Here is a 19,316-nt window from a genome sequence, read left to right as displayed (position 1 = left end):
TTTTCTTTCTCTAACCCAGGTATGGTGACATGGTACCAAAAACCATAGCAGGAAAGATTTTTGGATCCATCTGTTCATTGAGTGGGGTCTTGGTCATTGCTCTACCTGTTCCAGTGATTGTATCCAACTTCAGTCGGATCTATCACCAAAATCAACGAGCAGACAAACGGAGAGCACAGAAGGTGTGTATTCAGTTCTGTGTAACCATTTAGCATTCCCACTTCTCACAGTGAACTTTACTGGCTATTCAGTGTTCCAAATTTGCAAGCTAGGTTATACTACAGAAAAAGAACCTTGATATCTCAGTGGTTTAACACAACACGGAATATTTCTCAATCATGCTGCAAGTCAATTACTGGTCAAGTGATGGAAACTCCATCTTGACAGTGGACTTCTACAATCATTTAAGCAGAAGTAAAGGGACACAATGAATCACACACTGACTCCTAAAGCCTCCTGCTGGACGTGGGCCAATCACTTCCATCTCAATTGGATTAGCCAAAGCAAATCACATAGCCGTGTGTAACTTCAGAGTAGGAAGGGAAATACAATCCCACTATGCAACCAGAGGCAGAAAGAAATATATATGTAGAAAACAACAGTAATGACAGTAGCAAAATCTAAGATAGGTTCTTGGCAAATTTTATTAGAATCAGATTTCTAGATCTGATTCATTTTGTCTCTGTTTACTAGGTGTCGAGTGGGTTCCAGCAGACAAGGGCTATTAAAGGGCACCAGAATGTGTCTTGTTTTTTTTTACAAAATTGATGCAGAAAGTAGGAGAAATCTGATAACTTGTAGCTGAGTTCTATTCCTGGCCCAGCAGTTGACTATTTCTCTGAACTTCACGTCAGTTAATTAATCCCTCTAAGATTAGCAGAGTACTTACTCATCTGCAAAATGGGAAAAACAATACCTATCTCACAATAAGACTGAGATTATATTCAATTGTATATAAATCTATATAAGCATTTTATAATAACAATTTAAATGTTTGCTAATGGCTTACAATGTGCCAAATATGGGTGTAATGTTTTCCAAAAACTAATTCATAAAATTTTACAAGTATAAGAGTTACCTAAATTATTCCTATTTTGTGGATAAGAATCTTAAAGTATCAAGAAATTGAGAAATTCTAATGTCACATACCTAATAAATTAGTGGAGCATCATTCAGTTTAATCCAAGCCAATCTGGCTCCCACATTCATACACTTAAATACAATGGTAGACCACCTCTCAGAAGAACTGACTAAATGTTAGAACCCTTCCCTTCCCCATTCTTTATCAAAATAATCATCTTGGGAACCAGGACCTTTGTTACTTACAAATAGTTTTAGAAATCTCCTTTGTAATTTCCTCAGGACTATAGTGCTAGATTTCCAGTATTCTTCACAAACAGTATATCTTTGTCCTTTAAGGATAGATTCACTTTTTTAATGTCCAGAAACCATTCATAACTATAACCGAAACAGATGCACAACCTGGGTAATGCAGTATAGCTATGAAATATCATGAGAGATATTCATGCAGTTTAGAACTAGATGTGTAGGTAAATTCCAGAACAGGAATTTAAATATGCCTTTGAACAATGTCAGTCTCTTTTGTAAAGTATAAAATCTCATAAAGTGACTCTTTGGATAGTTCAAGTTAATCAGCATAGCCACATAGTATATTGTTTAGAGACCTTGTTCATTTCCATTCCCAGAGATCCTCTTCCTCTACAAAAGAATCATTCTTTAAGCTTCATATTTGCTTTACAGAATCCCCCATCTTTTGACAAGTATCTAACCTTTAACTAATTATTGTATAACATAGTAATAAATAGTCCAGTTACCATGAATAGGTAGAACTAATAATCCAAAGCACAGAAAGGGTTAGAAAAATGCACCCTCCGAGCAGTTGTAGTCTTATGCAGGGCACAATTATGGCCAGAGGAGATGGATGGAATTGCCACCAGGAACTTGCATGCACCACAACCCTGGATCTGGCCACACTTGAAAAATCCCTCTTTTGAGCACACAAGTACATTGTTTACGATGACAGAAATCTTAAAAAAAAAAAAACCTGAGCTCCCCAGTACCCATCAATCTCTGCTCTAGAAATTCCTTCTTTAATAAAAGAACCAACTATAAATTTTTTCAATGCTAATGAAAGCTGCCTATATGAAAGCTGTAGAAACTACAAATCTGATTTCATATAAACCAATCTCCAAAATATTGGGTTGGCCGAAAAGTCCATTTAGTTTTTAACTGTAAAATAAAAGACACATCTTTCATTTTCACCAATAACTTTATTGATTTGGATATTCTGAGTATGCTGGCTATCTCCCACATAGTAAAACATTGATTGTTTTCAATTAATGTCTCAACTTGATCACTAACAACTTCAGCTGGTCTGCCTGACCACGGAGCATCATCCAGTGAGAAATCTCCAGCACAAAACTTCACAAACCACTTTTGTCATGTTCAATCAGTCACAGCACTTTCTCCATACACTGCACAAATCTTATTTTTATATTTCAGTTACATTTTTATCTTTCTTGAAAAGTAAAGCATAATATGCCAAAGATGTTATATATTTTCTTACATCTTCATTATTAAAATGGATACACAAAAATTCACCAATTTTGATGGGTTTCTTTTTAATGCATGCTGACACAACAGCTGTCACAATACAATCTAACAAAATTGTTTCAAATGAAGTTCAAGACAAAGAAGCACTACTAGAGTTATCTTATGGAAAAAAACAAATGATTTTTTTGACCAACCCAATCCTGAAAATGTCCAGCCATTGTTAATATAACGAGAGCAGTTTACACCACACAGATGTAACCAGGCAGTCAAGGAGAGTGGACTGGAATGCACATGCGTGGACAATGCCAACTTCACTGCACTAGTCAGCAGGGGCAGTAGACACCGCTGAGTGAGCATGTGTTTTGTGTGACTGTTGCATTTCAAATGACTGAGTAGAGCAATGAGTTTGCATCAAATTTTGTGTTGGGCTTGAAAATTCCTCCACGGAACCTATTCAGATGATTGGCAGCTTCATCACTAAAATGTACCTACTGATGCATCACATCTCCTGAAGAGTTTTTTTGAGAAACATCAAATCATCCAGGTGACTCAGCCCCACTACAGCCCAGATTTGGCACCCTCTGACTTCTGGCTTTTCCCAAAACTAAAATCACCTTTGAAAGGGAAGAGATTTCAGACCATTGATGAGATTCAGGAAAATACAACAGGGCAGCTGAGGTGATTGGGAGAACTGTGTGAGGTCCCAAGGTGCCTACTTTGAAGGGGACTGAGGCATCATTATCGTATGCACAATGTTTCTTGTATCTTCTTCAATAAATATCTCTATTTTTTTCATAGTACATGGCTGGACCATCTGGACAGACCTCGTATGTAGTTTTTTCAAACTTTGACATCTGTAACAAGCAAATCAACAAAGAAAATCTTAGAATATATTAAAAACCATTTTGCCTACAGAAGTTTATCTGGAGCTGGGTGATTTGACAGATACCAAAATTATGCAAAAAATAACCAGCTAATTCTATCAAGCCAGGAGTCCATTCAGTAAAAATATCAGTTGAGCAAAATAATAAGAAATATTTCAAAATGGTTTCCAGATCAGATTTTGTATCTTGTTACCACCTCCGAGCTCAAGCAAAAACATGGAATATACACAATATGCATTTGAGAACATCCCCATCATCATATAGAGACACTTTTCCTCTTCTAGGTTCTTCCCACTAGCAAGGACTTGTCTTGCTTTCACTGCCTGTCCCCACCCTTTAAAGGGGATGCATTTACCCCATTTCTTTCAGTCCTTGATAAATTCTTAATGAATGCTGACATGTGAGTGAATACAGACCAAAACTGTAACATCGCTCCTCCAGGGTTGATATTTTGAAGTGAAGAGCTTACCCTGTTTTAAAATACAAATCACACCACTTAATCACCTGCATACTTACCAGGCTAACTGGTGATTAATTATTATGTATAATAGTGATAGTAATTATGATTATAATTTAATAATGCTAATAGCAACAACAACAACCCTCTCTAGAGTTTCTACTACGTCCCAGGTGCTTTATATCTGTTATTTACAATTTCACAATTAATTTCCAAGGGAAGTGTTATTATTTCCATTTTACAAATAAGTAGCTCATGCTCACACACCTATTGATTAAAATCTAAATCAAATTCTGGCATTATCAGAACTATGAATCTTTTTTTCTCTGATACCCACTTACATCCTGTTTCAGTCCTCCCTCCCCCACCCTGTTGTTCTCCTTCCCCTGGCCTTTCCTCTAAGCATTCCACTGACCTAACTCCCAGCACTGCCTCTGCCCAGGCCTGCCAGCTCCAGCATTAACCAAGCTCTAGAGCTGGGAATCTTGCACTTTCTCCACTGACTTCTTTCCTCTCTCTGATTTTGTTTTATTTGGCATTAACTTGTCTCATTTTTAGGGGAGTCATTTTCCTTAAAAAAAATGGAAGGTTACAATAAGTTCCTTACATATTTTAAAGTGTATAAAGCTTCATATGCTACCTCCACATGAAGCAATTTACTAAACCTTAAATGAAAATTACAAGTATAAGTAAAATTTCCTGAATACGTGGTACAGGAAGTATGTGGTCTGATATTTAGAAGTAAGGAATTGCCTCAGATTACAAGGGAGAAAGCCTTCTCTATCTCACAAGGCTGCCTAGGATACCTTTATTTTTCAAAAGTATTGAAAACATTTTGCGATTTGGTAAGAAGATGACCTAATACAACATCTTTCTGTCTACATGATACCTCATTTAGAAGATGGAACCCATTCAAGGAAGTTGCTATCTCAGTGGTTTTGGGCTTATACATCTTTCTCTGATTGCCATTCCAGCCTCTGTTCCGGAAAATACATTGTAAAGTCTATATAATACAACTTGGTGCAATTGAAAAACAATCAATTTGCTGAAAACCACTGCACACTACCTCTGAATGTTCGACAATAAAAATGTTTCATGTATAATTAGTGTGAGAACTACTGCATACTATATTCCCCCTTTCATCTCCACAACAACACCCACAATATGATCTGTTGCAAGGAATCTAACCTCAAGGAAACGTGTTTAACCTCTCAGACTTTCCCAAGCTTTCCTTGACCATGGAACCAGTTTGTTTCATTCAGTTAGTTTTGATTTTACCTGTAACACTTACTAGCTTTATGGAACTAACTATGAAAAACCCTGCCAAGTTTAGAGAATTAAGAAAAATTGAATTTATGAAGACAAACAATTTTTTTCAAAAAATCAATATTTGTCGAGGCAGATCATGAATTGAGAATAGCTGCAAAGGTATTTTTATACTGACATAGAAACCTTATTTTTAATTAAATTTCAGAAGACTTATACTTTTACACAGGCTAAATATTTACTGAAATCTTACTCTAACTTCCTCAATATTTGCTAGTACTTGACCATGCAAAGGGGTTGTATTTCCTACTGAGTTAGGAGTTGTGGGCTGGAAGGAAGACATTTCCTTTTACTAGTGAATAGTATTCTTTTAACCTCCCAATTACGTGGCTAGAGTTGCCAAGATTGTCATACTGAGTGGATCAGAAGTAAAGTGATTTTCTAAAATATCTTTGTAAAAGAATTTCTCTCAAATACCTACTAGAAATGTAACACAGGTCATAAACGCTAGCATTCAACAGACATTTTGCGTGGTGACCCACAAGACCAACTAAACAAATTAACCCAAAATAAAGTAAAATTCATGATTGAAATTGAGATAGGAGGGCTATTTTTTTCTAACACAGTACATGACTTTGCAAAATGGCTGTTCTATCTCTAACATAACTGCTTCTTTTTCACTAAGCTTTAGAACTACTTCTATGGTAGTGGTTGCCACCATGTATAGGCTTCCCAAGAGAAAGATGATGTCTCATTTTTCTATGCTGGACAGTACAGTATTTCTGGTTAATTTATATGTCTTCTTTATGAAAGACATAATGTATCCTAATACTGTTGCTAAATGCTGAGAAAAAGACATAGATGAGACTAGTAACTATGTTATAGTAACTAGTAGATTGATATATACAATAATAATATATAATTACACTCAGAAATTGCATAAAGAGAGAGAGAGACAGAGGGAGTGAGGGAGAGAGGAAAGGAGAGAGAGAAGTGAGGAAGGGGAAGGGAGAGGAAGGAAACCGAAAAAGGCATTGAATGTTCTAGGAGACCAATGAGACTCAAGAACTTAAATTTCAACAATAACCCCCTTTCGAGAAACTATGAGTAAATGTGCATTTAACTTACTTATTTCTGAATTTCTACCTTCAATTCTAAGTCATTTCCAAATGTGCTTGTCACTTGCCATTGTTATTATTGAGTCTGGCCTGAAATCCTGGCTGAGCAGCAAATCTTTGAAATTAAAATTTTTCTACCTTCCTACTTCATTGTGTAGTACTGTCTCAGTGTTTTGAGTGATGTAAACATTATACTGTCAACAAAGAGTAAAATTTATCTATTTTACTTTTGTAAATGTGATCTTTGTACTGATTATTACCTGGAATCAGCACATGAGAATATATTTATGGAGGAAGAGGGAAGAAGTAGAGTTGAAACCAGACAATATTTTAATGCTATTTTGAGAGCTTCAGGCATCTCAGTCTTACTTTATTTTTTTTAATGTAATTTTATTGTTTTTCTATTACAACTGTCCCATTTTTACCCCATTTCTCCCCCCACCCAACCCACCCCTTCTCCCACAGTCATTCCCCCCCTGTTGTCCATGTCCATGGTTTATTTATACTAGTTCCTTTACTAGACCCTTCCCCTAATTATCCCTTCTCTCCCCCGCCCACCCCCCCATAACTTTTTCTGTTCCTTGTTCAATTTTGTTCATTTGTTTGTGTTGTTCGTCTCCCATATTAGGTGATATCGTATGGTATTTTTCTTTCATTGCCTGGCTTATTTCGCTAAGCATAATTCTCTCTAGTTCCATCCAGGTTGTCGCAAATGGTAGGAGTTCCTTATTTCTTTCTGCTGCATAGTATTCCATTAGTAAACGTACCACTGTTTTTTAATCCACTCATCTACAGATGGGCACTTAGTCTGTTTCCTGTGCTTGGCTATTGTAAACAGCACTGCTCTAAACATAGGGGTGCCTAGGTTCTTTTGAATTGAGGTTTCAGGATTCTTCGGGTACAGTCCTAGCAGTGGAATCATTGGTTCAAAAGGCAATTCCATTTTTAGTTTTTTGAGGAAATTCCATACTGTTTTCCATAGTGGCTGCACCAGTCTGCATTCCCACCAACAGTGCACTACGGTTCCCATTTCTCCACATCCTCGCCAGCACTTGTTGTTTGTTGATTTGTTAATAATGGCCATTCTGACTGGTGTAAAGTGGTATCTGATTGTGGTTTTTATTTGCATCTCTCTGATGGCTAGTGATGTTGAGCATTCTTTCATATGTCAATGGACTCTCTGTGTATCCTCCTTGGAGAAGTGTTTGCTCAGGTCCTTTGCCCATTTTTTAATTGGGCTGTTTGTCTTCTTGGTGTTGGGATGTGTAAGTTCTTTATATATTTTAGAGATCAATCCCTTGTCTGAGGTATCATTTGCAAACATATTTTCCCATATGGTTGGTTCCCTTTTCATCTTGCTGATGTTTTCTTTTGCTGAGCAGAAACTCTTTAGTTTGATGTAGTCCCATTTGTTTATTCTTTCCTTTACTTCCCTTGCCTTAGGAGATGTATTGGTGAAAATATTGCTGCATGACATATCTGAAATTTTCCTGCCTATGTTTTCCTCTAGAACTTTTATGGTGTCACTGTTTACATTTAAGTCTTTGATCCATTTTAAGTTTATTCTGGTGTGTGGTGTAAGTTGATGGCCTAGTTTCATTTTTTTGCACGTCCCTGTCCAGTTCTCCCAGCACCATTTGATGAAAAGGCTCTTCTCACTCCATTTTATGTTCCTTTCCCCTTTGTTGAATATTAGTTGACCATATAGACTTGGGTTTATTTCTGGGTTCTCTATTCCATTCCATTGATCTATATGTCTGTTCTTATGCCAGTACCAGGCTGTCTTGATCACAGTGGCTTTGTAATATAGTTTGATGTCAGGTATTGTGATTCCTCCAACTCTGTTCTTCTGTCTCAAGATTGCTGTGGCTATTTGGGGTCTTTTTTGGTTCCATATAAATTTTTGAAGTATTTTTTCTAGGTCTGTAAAATATGTCACTGGTATTTTAATAGGGATTGCATTAAATCTGTACATTGCTTTGTGTAGTATGGACATTTTAATGACATTGATTCTTTCCATCCATGAACATGAAATTTGCTTCCATTTATTTGTATCTTCCCATTAGCTGTATAAAATACAGTTTTCCAAACTCTCTGCTGAGCTGCTTCTTCCAACTTTCTCCGAAACCCGTCAGCACATTGGGAGCCATGAGTATGAGCAGGGCCATGGCTTTGTTCTTCCAGATGCAGACCAGCTGCTCAGGGCTCAGCGGCGATGAAGGCGGTGTGCTGTGTTCCTCCTGCTCCGCCCAGGCCTTCTTGGCTGGGCTGGCCTGCAAGTGGTCCCCGCAAAGGCACATCAAGATTTTCAAAGGTCCTCTCCCAGGCGCCTGTAGGCTCCACCCCCAACCCAAAGGCTCCTTACAGAGGATACCCATTCGTGGGTTTCAGCCTCATGTGGAACACTGGAGCAAAACTGGACTCTGGAAACCCTTAATTTCTTTCTTCAGAGATATGTAGTTTTCCGAGTATAGGTCTTTTATTTCTTTGGTTAAATTTATTCCTAAGTACTTTATTTTTCTTGTTGCTATAGTAAATGGAATTTTTTTTTAGTTTCTTTCTCTGACATTTTATAGTTGGTGTACAGAAATGCCTTGGATTTCTGACTATTGACTTTGTATCCTGCTATTTTGTCAAATTCACTTATTATGTTGAGTAGTTTATTAGAGGAATCTATAGGGTTTTCTATGTACACTATCATGTCATCTATAATTAATGACAGTTTACTTCCTCTTTTCCAATTTGGCTGCCTTTTATATCGGTTTTTTTTTTTTTTTTTTTTTTTTTTGGTCTGATTGCTGTGGCTAGAACTTCCAACACTATGTTGAAAAGGAGTGGAGATAGTGGGCATCCTTGTCTTGGTCCTGATCTCAGGGGGAATGCTTTCAATTTTTGTCCATTGAGAATGATGTTGGCTTCAAGGTTCTCATATATAGCCTTTATTATGTTGAGGTATGCTCCCTCTATTCCAATTTTGCTGAAAGTTTTCATTATAAATGGGTATTGTACTTTATCAAATGCTTTTTCTGCATCTATGGATATGATCACATGGTTTTGTCTTTCATTTTGTTTATGTGGTGTATTACATTTATCGATTTGCAAATATTAAACCATCCTTGCATCCCTGGGATGAATCACACTTAATTGTGGTGTATGATCTTTTGAATGTGTTGCTGGCTCTGTTTGCTAATATTTTGTTGAGGATTTTAGCATCTGTGCTCACCAGTGATATTGGCCTGTAGCTTTCTTTCTTTGGTGTGTCTATACCTGATTTTGGAATTAGGGTAATGCTGGCTTCATAGAAAGAGTTTGGGAGTCTTCCCTCTTCTTGGATTTTTTGGAATAGTTTGAGAAGGATAGGCATTAGCTCTTCCCTACATGTTTTGTAAAATTCACCTCTGAAGTCATCCAGTCCAAGTCTTTTGTGTGCCTGGAGTTTTTTATTACTGTTTCAATTTCATTCTTTGTTATTGGTCTGTTCAAGCTTTCTACTTCTTCTTGATTCAGTTTTGGAAGATTTTATGTTTCTAGAAATTTGTCCATTTCTTCTAGGTTGTCAAATTTCTTGCCATACAGTTGTTTGTAGTAATTTTTTACAGTCCTTTGTATTTCTTTGATATCGATCATGAGTTCTCCTCTTTCATTTTTGATTTTGTTTATTTGGGTCTTCTCTCTTTTTTTCTTGATGAGCCTGGCTAAAGGCTTGTTGATTTTTTTTTTTTTTATCTTTTCAAAGAACCAGCTCCTATTCTTGTTGGTCATTTGAATTGTTTGTTTAGTCTCTATGTCATTTAATTCTGCTCTGATCTTGATGATTTCCTTCCTTCTACTCTCCCTGGACTTTGTTTGTTGTTGTTGTTCTAGTTCTTGTAGCTGTAGGGTTAAATTTTTTATTTCAGATTCTTCTATCCTTTTCCAGGTAAGCCTGTATTGCTATGAACTTTCCTCTCAGGACTGCTTTTCCTGTGTCCCATAGGTTTTGGGTTATTGTGTATTCATTATCATTAGTTTCTAGAAACTTCTTGATTTCTTCCTTGATGTTGTTGTTAACCCATTCATTATTTAATAACATATTATTCATTCCCCATGAGTTTGAATGTCTTTGAGTTTTTTCCTTGAGTTTGATTTTTAGTTTCAAGGCATTGTGGCCTGAGAAGATGCTTGATATAATTTCAATTTTCTGAGTTAGTTGACGCTTGTTTTTGTCCTACCATGTGGTCTCTCTTTGAAAATGTTCCATGTGCATTTGAAAAGAATGTATATTTTGCTTCTTTGTGTGAAAAGTTCTATATATATCAATTAAGTCCATTTGATCTAGTGTGTTGTTCAATGCCTCAATATCCTTGGTCTTTCTTTGCTTTGAAGATTTGTCCATTGTTGATAATGGGGTGTTAAAGTCCCCTACTGTGAGTGTGTTGCTGTTGATATCCTTCTTGTAGTCTTCCAAGATTTTCCTTATATATTTGAGTGCCCCTATGTTGGGTGCATATATGTTTATAAGGGTTATATCTTCTTGATGGATTTTTCCCTTAAGTATTATGAAATGTCCCTCTCTGTCTCCTTTTATGGTCTTGGCTGTGAAATCTGTTTTGTCTGATATAAGTATTGCTACTCCATCTTTTTTTTTTCATGTCCATGTGCCTGGAATATTTTTTTCCATCCCTTCACTTTCAGTCTGTGTAAATCTTTTGTTTTGAGGTGTGTCTCTTGTAGACAGCATATATGTGGGTCATGTTTTTGTATCCATTCTGCTACCCTATGTCTTTTGATTGGGGCATTTAATCCATTTACATTTAAGGTTATTATTGACAGGTATTTATTCATTTCCCTTTGTACCTGTGTTATTCTCCCTCTCTTTTTCTTCTCTTTCTTAAAGCATTCTCTTTAGCATGTCTTGCAATGCTGGTTTGGTAGAGATGTATTCTTTTAGTCTTCCTTTGTCTGGGAAACTCATTATTTTACCTTCCATTTTGAAGCGGAGCCTTGCTGGGTAGAGTAGTTTTGGTTGTAGGCCTTTGTTTTTCAAATTGAAACATTTTTTGCCATTCCCTTCTGGCTTGTAGTGTTTCTGTTGAGAAATCAGTTGATAGCCTTATCGGAGCTCCCTTGTATGTTATTTGCTGTTTTTCTCTTGCTGCTTTTAGTATTCTCTCTTTGTCTTTACATATTGCCATTTTAATTATGATGTGCCTTGGAGTGGGCCTTTTTGGGGTCATCTTCATTGGGACCATCTGTGTTTCCTGGACTTGCATGACTTTTTCTCCCATCTGGTTAGGAAATTTTTCTGTCATTACTTTTTCAATCAGGTTTTCTATACCATGCCCCTCTTCTTCACCTTCTTGTATCCCTATGATTCGAATATTTTTTTAAGTATATTTTATTGATTATATTGTTACAATAGTTCCAATTTTTTCCCCTTTGCTCCCCTCCACCCAGCACCCCCCTTCCCTGACAATCCCCTCCCCAAGTCCATGCCCATGGCTCACCCTTTCATATATTCTTCTTCTTTTTTAAAAAAATAATTAGTTAATTAGTTAAATATTTTAACAATAAAAAATAACAATCCCTCCCTCTCAGACTTAAGACCCTTTACAATCTTATAAAGGACAATGGACGAAGGTCTCGAGCTCCTCTAGCTGCTTCAAGCTGGACATGGTCGTCGTCCTACCTACCCTTGGATCAAGAAATCCCTAATAAGAGTGGGGGTGTGGAGGGGAGGGTGGCCTTCCCACAAGGGAAGGATCGTGCAGACTCCAGTTTGGTTGGCTGTCTCTGGACAACGGCATGCTTGGTTTAACAGGCTGGCATCCTTGTATTCTGGGGGCAACAGGGTTAAAGGACATCATTCAATCCGTAACCACTAGATGACAAAAGACAGGTATTAATTTTTCAATGTCCCACATTAGGGAAAAGAAGGGCTTCTTTGGAGGAAGGTATGCCAGGTACATCTCACCTGTCCAAAACCTTTTGCCCATTATACTTAGTTTGGACTGAGGGAAATATTTTAGGTTTCCCCCAACTCAGGCCTCTGGGCTCTTTCTGTCCAAGTCATTAGGATAGAAAAGAGAAACCAATTTTAAAGTGAAGCCCACAGACCACCCCGTTCTTCACCAACCCAGCCACTTAGTTCAGCCAAACCATTGAGTCTCAGGAGGCAGCAATGCAGACAGGGTTAAGTGAGGCCTATATGTACAGACAATCACTCAGGTAATGAGATCGTAGGCTTATGTCCTTTGAAAACAGAAAACACATGTTAATTTATGTAACATAACCCACATACAAGTCTCTAAATCTGTAGGACTGCCTTATCGGAAAGACATCCAGTTGCAAGGCATTTGACATTCTTCTCGCCTGTAAATTAAACATCTTTGATAATGCCACAGACATAGCTTAACTTTCAAATGAAAACAAATTTTAAATGAAAAGAAACTTTAAAGACGGTTAGCTGCACTACTTTATAGTCTACCACTGGGCATTGTGATCTTCCTTGAATCTTGATTTTTTTCTCCCTAAGATTACCCTCCTTGTCATTAAAGGGACTGCATTAAGTTCATTTTTAATTTATCCTGTTCATTTGCATAAACACAACAAGAGCAGCAAATGATCACTTATGATCTTTAGTTCTGCTTTGCTGGAACTTACACAAGGAACATTTAGGGTGACCTTCAGTCTGCCCTTCAGGGCACAGATGTTGAGCCACATACCTGGCATTCAGCATTGCCTGTAAACACCTGTCTTTTCCAGGTCCTCCTGGTTTTCCATTGTGCCTTAAGGTCCCTTCTAGCCATCTTTCAGGAAAACAACCTTCGTTCCTTCCCTGGAAAGATTGCTATGGACCGCTCATCCATCCAAGGTACCAGGCCTTTTATCTCGTGGACTTTTATTACCTTTGAAAGTCAGTCCCAGTTGCTCAGGGCTTTTTGGTAACAACCAAAGCCCAACCATGTCTTATTTAGGCATGACATTCCAGTCAAAATCTTAGTCAAAAAAATCGTTATTAACAACTGGTCTTATTAGTTTTATGCAAAGAAACTTAGGTCATTACTTACTTCTTTAGAATGCCAAATTCTGGAGGGATCAGATAGGGAGAAAATATATACAGTGTGAAGGAAAATCCTTGTCCTTCTAATATTCACTGAACTTGCATTTCTATTCTTTATATTTTTATTTTCCCCCCACTAAAAATTTTTCTGTTTGTTTGTTTTTCCATTACAGTTGTCTCACTCTTTTCCCCCTCTTGCTTCTCTGCACCCTGTCCCTCCCTTCTCCCACATTCAGTCCCCACCCAGTTGTCCATGTCTGTGGATCATTTATACATGTTCTTTGACTAGACCCTTCCCCTTCTAACCACTTCTCTCCCTCCGATCTCCCCCTTTGTTACTGTTAGTTTATTCCTCATTTACATACCTCTGGTTCAATTTTGCTCATTTGTTTGTGTTGTTCATTAGTTTCCTTTAACAGGTGATAGCTTAAGGTAATTTTCTTTTGTTGTCTGGCTTATTTCGCTAAGCATAATTCTCTCTAGTTCCAATCATGTCGTTGCAAATGGTAGAAGTTCCTTCTTTCTTTCAGTACTTATTCATTGTCATTTTCCCCCTTTGTACTCGTGTTCCTCTCTGTCTCTCTCTGTTTCTTCATCTTCTTAAAGCAGACCCTTTAGCATCTCTTGCAATACTGGTTTGGTGGAGATGTATTCTTTTAACCTTCTTTTGTCTTGGAAACTCCTTATTTCACCTTCCATTTTGAATGAGAGCCTTGCTGGGTAGAGTATTCTTGGTTGTAGGCCTTTGTTTTTCATTACTTGGAATATATTTTGCCATTCCCTTCTGGCTTGTAGTGTTTCTGCTGAGAAATCCGATGATAGCCTTATTGGAGCTCCCTTGTATGTTATTAGTTGTTTCTCTCTTGCTGTTTTTAGGATTCTCTCTTTGTCTTTGAATGTTGGCATTTTAATTATGATGTGTCTTGAAGTGGGCCTGTTGGGGTTCATCTTCATTGGGACCCTCTGTGCTTCCTGGACTTGCATGATTCTTTCTCTCTTCATGTTAGGGAAGTTTTCTGTCATTAGTTTTTCAAAGAGGTTTTCTATTCCTTGCTCTTCTTCTTCTCCTTCTGGAATTCCTATGATACGGATATTATTATGTTTCATGTTGTCCTGCAGCAGCTGTCTTAGAGCCTCTTCAGTCTTGTTCAGCCTTTTTTCATTTTGTTGCACTGTCTGTGAGTTTTTGTGTATATTGTCCTCCAGCTCGCTGATCCGATCTTCTGCTTCCTCTAGCCTGTTTTTAATTCCTTCTACTGTGTTCTTCAATTCAGAGATCATATTCTTCATTTCCTCCTGGCTCTTATTGCTAGCTTCCATGTCCTTTTTGATGCTGGTATAATTCTCAGTAAGTTCCTTATAGTTCTTCTGGGGTTCACTGTAGTTTTTCTGGAGTTCTTTGTGGTTTCCGCTGAGCTCATTGAGCTTCTCCATAATACATGCTTTCAATTCCATATCTGATAGTTGGCTCCCCTCTATTTCATTTAGCACTCTTTCTGGGGACTCTGCCTTTCCTTTCGATGGGGGGTTGTTTCTCTGTCTCCCCATTTTTGTGACTCTTATTGTTTGTTGGTGCTTCTTAGAATGATCTGCACTTCCTGGATCTGCCCCTGGTGGCGTCAGATCCTGTACCAGTCTGGGCCTAGGCAGCCTGTTGGAGACTTCCAGGGATCTACTGCCTTTGTCTGGCTTCTTTAGTTGTTAATCTATTCAATCTGTGATTAGCCGTCAGGCTTAAGGACCGTGGGTGTGGCAGCTTAATTCATGTAGGCAGGGGCTTTGCTTCCCCTCAGGCTGACACCACTTGGCCGGGAATGGTCTGCCTGCAGTGTGTGGATGAGTCAGCACTGGGACCCGGCCGGCCGCTTCCCCAGCTCTCCCCTCAAAGCCACCACACCAAACTCTCCCCAAGCAATTCCAGTCCTCTCTGTCTTCCCTCTGCTTGTGCCCAGAGTAAGTGGGGGCCAAAATATTTTTGTATGTGATCCACTTAAGAGCTCTTTTTCTCCAGCTGTTTCTCTCTGGCTAGCAAGAAACCCTGTGGCTTTTCGCTTTTCTCAGCTGGATACTATTTTACTTTCCACTCTGTTGCTGTAGGCTGGGGAGCCCGGCTGGGGGTTTAGACCCTGCCCTTCTCAGGGGGAATCCCCGGCTACTGAGCTGTTTCTCAGTCCCTTCAGCTGCCACCCGTGTGAACCCAGCCAGCCCTTCCACGTCTCCACACTCCCTACCGGTCACATTGTGATGTAGCAGCCTTTTTTGTCTCTCCGTGGTTATAAGACTTCTCTCCAGCTGGTGTTCGGTTGGTTATTCCAGATGATTTCTCCAAAATTACGTTGTGAATCCAGACTAGTTCTGGGAGGAAGTTAGTATAGCTTCCACTTACTCCTCCACCATCTTGTTGCTCCCCGAATATTTTTTTGTTGCATGTTGTCCTGCAGATCTTTTACACCTTCTTCATTCTTTTTCAATATTTTTTCATTTTGTTGTATTATCTGGGAATTTTTTCTACATTGTCCTCTAACTCACTGATCCAGACCTCTGCTTCATTTAGCCTGCTTTTGATTTATTCTGCTGTGTTCTTCGGTTCAGAAATTGTATTCTTCATTTCTTCCTGGTTCTTATTGATAGTTTCAATGTCCCTTTTTATGCTGATGTAGTTCTCTGTAAGTTTCTTATAACTTCCCTGGAGTTCTTTGTAGTTTCCCTGGAGCTCATTGTAGTTTTCTCTGATTTTGTCAAGTTCATTGAGTTTCCTTATAACCATTCTTTTGAATTCCATGTCTGGTAGTTGGTTTATGTCTGTTCCATCTATCTCTCTTTCTGGGGATTCTTCTTTTCCTTTCATTGGGAGGTTGTTTCTGTGTCTCCCCATGTTATATGCTTCTTGTTTGTTTTTGTTTCTTGGACTTGTCTGCTTTGATTTCCCACCTTTGTGGTATGAGATTCTGTTTAGGAGACCTGGGGGATTCAGTGGTGCAGTCTCTTTGATCTCCTGATCTTGATGCTCTTGGGATGCCCTTTATGTCATTTGTTTAAGCTGTCTGGTTATATTTTAGTTACTCTTTGGTGGAAACTTCCCTCTGGCTAGTTGATTGAGAGTCACTCTGCCCACCTTGTCTTGAGTTCTTTTGTGGAGATACTGTTAAAACATAAACACACAACCCAGGCAAGAAACCCACACCCTCAAAAATATCCCCCACCCACAATCACAAATGAGCCAGTATTAATATAGAGTTAAAGATGTTAAGATATTACACTATATGAAAAACTGATAAGAGTTGTTTTAACTGATTGAGAGATGATTTTTGAGAGGAAAGATGGTAGACTAATAGTAGTAGTGAATAGGGTGAAGGCTATGTAAGACAGTAAGTAGTATTTACATTGTATGTTGAAAAATGGAGGGAAGAATGCAGAATGAAATGAGAAAGTGGAAGTGTATAGTATTAGGTTTATATAACAGTTACATGCTATATATTTAGTGTGAGAGGGAGAATAAACAAAACAGAAAAACGAATTAAAAAGTTAAAGAAGATGAATAGGAGGGAAAGAAGGTAGGAAACAGATTAAAGAAAGAGTTTTTACCTAGCACAAACTTTGGCTGCTCTCTTCTTTTTCTGAATCTGTCCTTGGTCAAAATTCCATGTGTTTCAAATCTTCTTTTCTGGCTGGCTGGCTGTGAGGAGATCTAGCTGGATTCTGGGGCTGCTATATTCCCATTCATGGGCCTGCCACTGCTTCCTGCTCTGAGACTCAGTGAGTTGGGTCTCTCCCCACTTGTCCTGTGGCACCCTCTAGCACTTCTCAGGCATATCTAGCAATGCTGTTCTGCTGGCAAGCCAGTGTTCAAACCCCTAGTCCCTGCCCAGCCTTGGGTCCTGCCTCCTCTCCTTCTCCAAAAAAAGTCACTATGTTGCCTCCAAGCTGCAGCACTGGCCTGCGTCCTTGGCTGGCAGTGCCTTATTGTGCACCTGTGTGTACTGCTTGCCTGTCTGGGGTCCCTACCGACTCTGCATTTCCACAACAACTTTCCTGTATGGGCCCCTCTCCCCAGCTCAGTTCTGCTTTATTGTTTGGTGAAGCCTTGGTGGTAGCGTCCAGTGCACAGAGTTTCAGCCCAAGGTTACCAGTCCAGGGAGTCCCCATCTAGATTCAGTTCATACAGTTTCTCACAGTCCAGGCTGTTCACTGTCTTCCCACACCTCTGGCTGTTTCAACAAAACCTTCTTGATGACTCCCTCCCCTCCAGGACTTTACTGGTCCTAGCACCTATGGCAGGGGGAAGTTTCTAAGAAAATCCCAGCTAATAAGCCTGTCTGCAGCTGTCCCATTTGGTTGTGGTGCAGCAGAGGCTCTGGGCTGGGAGGCCCAGTGACTCCACTTTGAGAGTGCGGGTAGAGCTTTCTGCCCTTTTTCATGCTGCTTCCACACTCCCTTCCCTGTTTGAACTATCTGAAATCCACACTCACACTCCTCTCCGTGTTTGTACTCCAAGTTCTTCCACCATGGGAGCAAGCAGACACCACTGCTACCTACTCCGCCGCCATCTTCCTCATTCTCTCAGTGTTACTTTAAATGCGGTAGGTGTAAGGGCATCTTGGTACAACTTTGGAGAAAGTTTTGCAAAACCTGTCAAACAAGATACACACACACACACACACACACACACATTTCAGCCCAGGAAAATTCTGCTTCTAAAAATTTGTCTTGCAGATACTCTCATTATGATGTTCCAAATAGATACCATTGCTTATAGTAGCAAAAGATGCTTTAAAAAATTAATTGTAGTTGCCTGGTTAAATAAATGATGCTTTGTTCATACAGTGGTATATTATATATCCATAAACAGATGAGATGAATCTATACATGTAGATATGGAAGTAGTTCCAAGCTATAGTAAATGAAAATAACTGAGTGTGAAAGTGTGAAGCATATTCTCCTGAGTAAAAATTGTGTATATTCATATAAATGAACATATACTTGCTTTTATATGCCTAGAAAACTTCTGGAACAATTCTCTAGAAACATTGTTAGTGGTTTTCTCTAAAGCATAGGAATAGGGTCCAGAGTCCAGAGACTGACTCATTTTTCATGCACATTTGTAGTTTAAAATTTTTGTTACATGTATATATTCATTTTCAATTTTTAAAAATTTATATAATTTTTAAATTGTTATTAAAAACAACATTCCATACTAGAAACTAAAGATGGTATTTTTTGGAGTTGTGTAGAAAGGGGAAAATGAGTCTTTATAGGACAATTTTACAAAAAAGTTTTTATCCAATATATCCCAGTTGCTTCTAGCACATACATGCTAGATACATAGCATATAAATAGAATGGTCACCAAAACAGTGCTCCCCAGGAAGTGAAAATCAGACTCACTCCATGACAGTCTGGAGCACATATACAACAGCAGTTCTAAAGTAGGATGGAATAGCAGAAGTCTGGTTAAGTAGTCAGTTTGCTCAGTAATATCCCTTCGGTGATCTCTCTACAATGCGAACAATTCAACTGACCACCCTAAACCTTCTACATTGAAAAATATTCTCTATATACAAATGCTTTAAAAATTAAAAATAATGTTATGAATCTCTCCAGAATGGAGTACTGTGTTCATTTCAACAAATTTCAGAGTGAAGTAGAAATCAAATGAACATGATTTTGTGTAGACCTGTGCCAGTACAAAGTGAATAGATTTAGGGATTGTTTTAGGAGTCCCTATTTTTTCAGCACGGGATCTACATTGACCAATTTAGCAAACTGACTAAAACACACACACACACACACACACACACACACACACACACACACACGTTTATATTTGAGGTCCAAGATGTAACTGAATAGTTGTTTTTGTTTTTGTTTTGGTGGTGGGGGTGTGGGATGGAGGGAGGAAGAAAGGGAGACAGAAAGGCAATTGGTTTTTGGAATTTAATTACTAAGTTTTAAAAGGACATTAATTTAAATGAAAAA

The 19,316-nt window shown here is 38.4% G+C and overlaps 1 protein-coding gene across 1 annotated transcript in view; it reads right to left on the bottom strand.

The window, feature by feature from the left end:
* Positions 1-2,746: 2,746 nt before the first annotated feature.
* The window catches only part of TSPAN12 (tetraspanin 12), a 126,079-nt gene continuing 109,509 nt past the window's right edge, over positions 2,747-19,316 (bottom strand). Inside the window, exon 8 of the mRNA XM_090287440.1 lies at positions 2,747-3,428. Within this exon, the coding sequence (XP_090143566.1) occupies positions 3,287-3,428 (142 nt within the window). The 3' untranslated portion in view covers positions 2,747-3,286. The remainder of the gene's footprint in view (positions 3,429-19,316) is intronic.

Source organism: Furipterus horrens, unplaced genomic scaffold (genome assembly GCF_987537825.1).
Source record: "Furipterus horrens unplaced genomic scaffold, mFurHor1.1.pri manual_scaffold_9, whole genome shotgun sequence".
Classification (NCBI taxonomy): domain Eukaryota; kingdom Metazoa; phylum Chordata; class Mammalia; order Chiroptera; family Furipteridae; genus Furipterus; species Furipterus horrens.
Note: the sequence above shows the minus strand (reverse complement) of the source record. Positions and strands in the feature narration are given on the sequence as shown.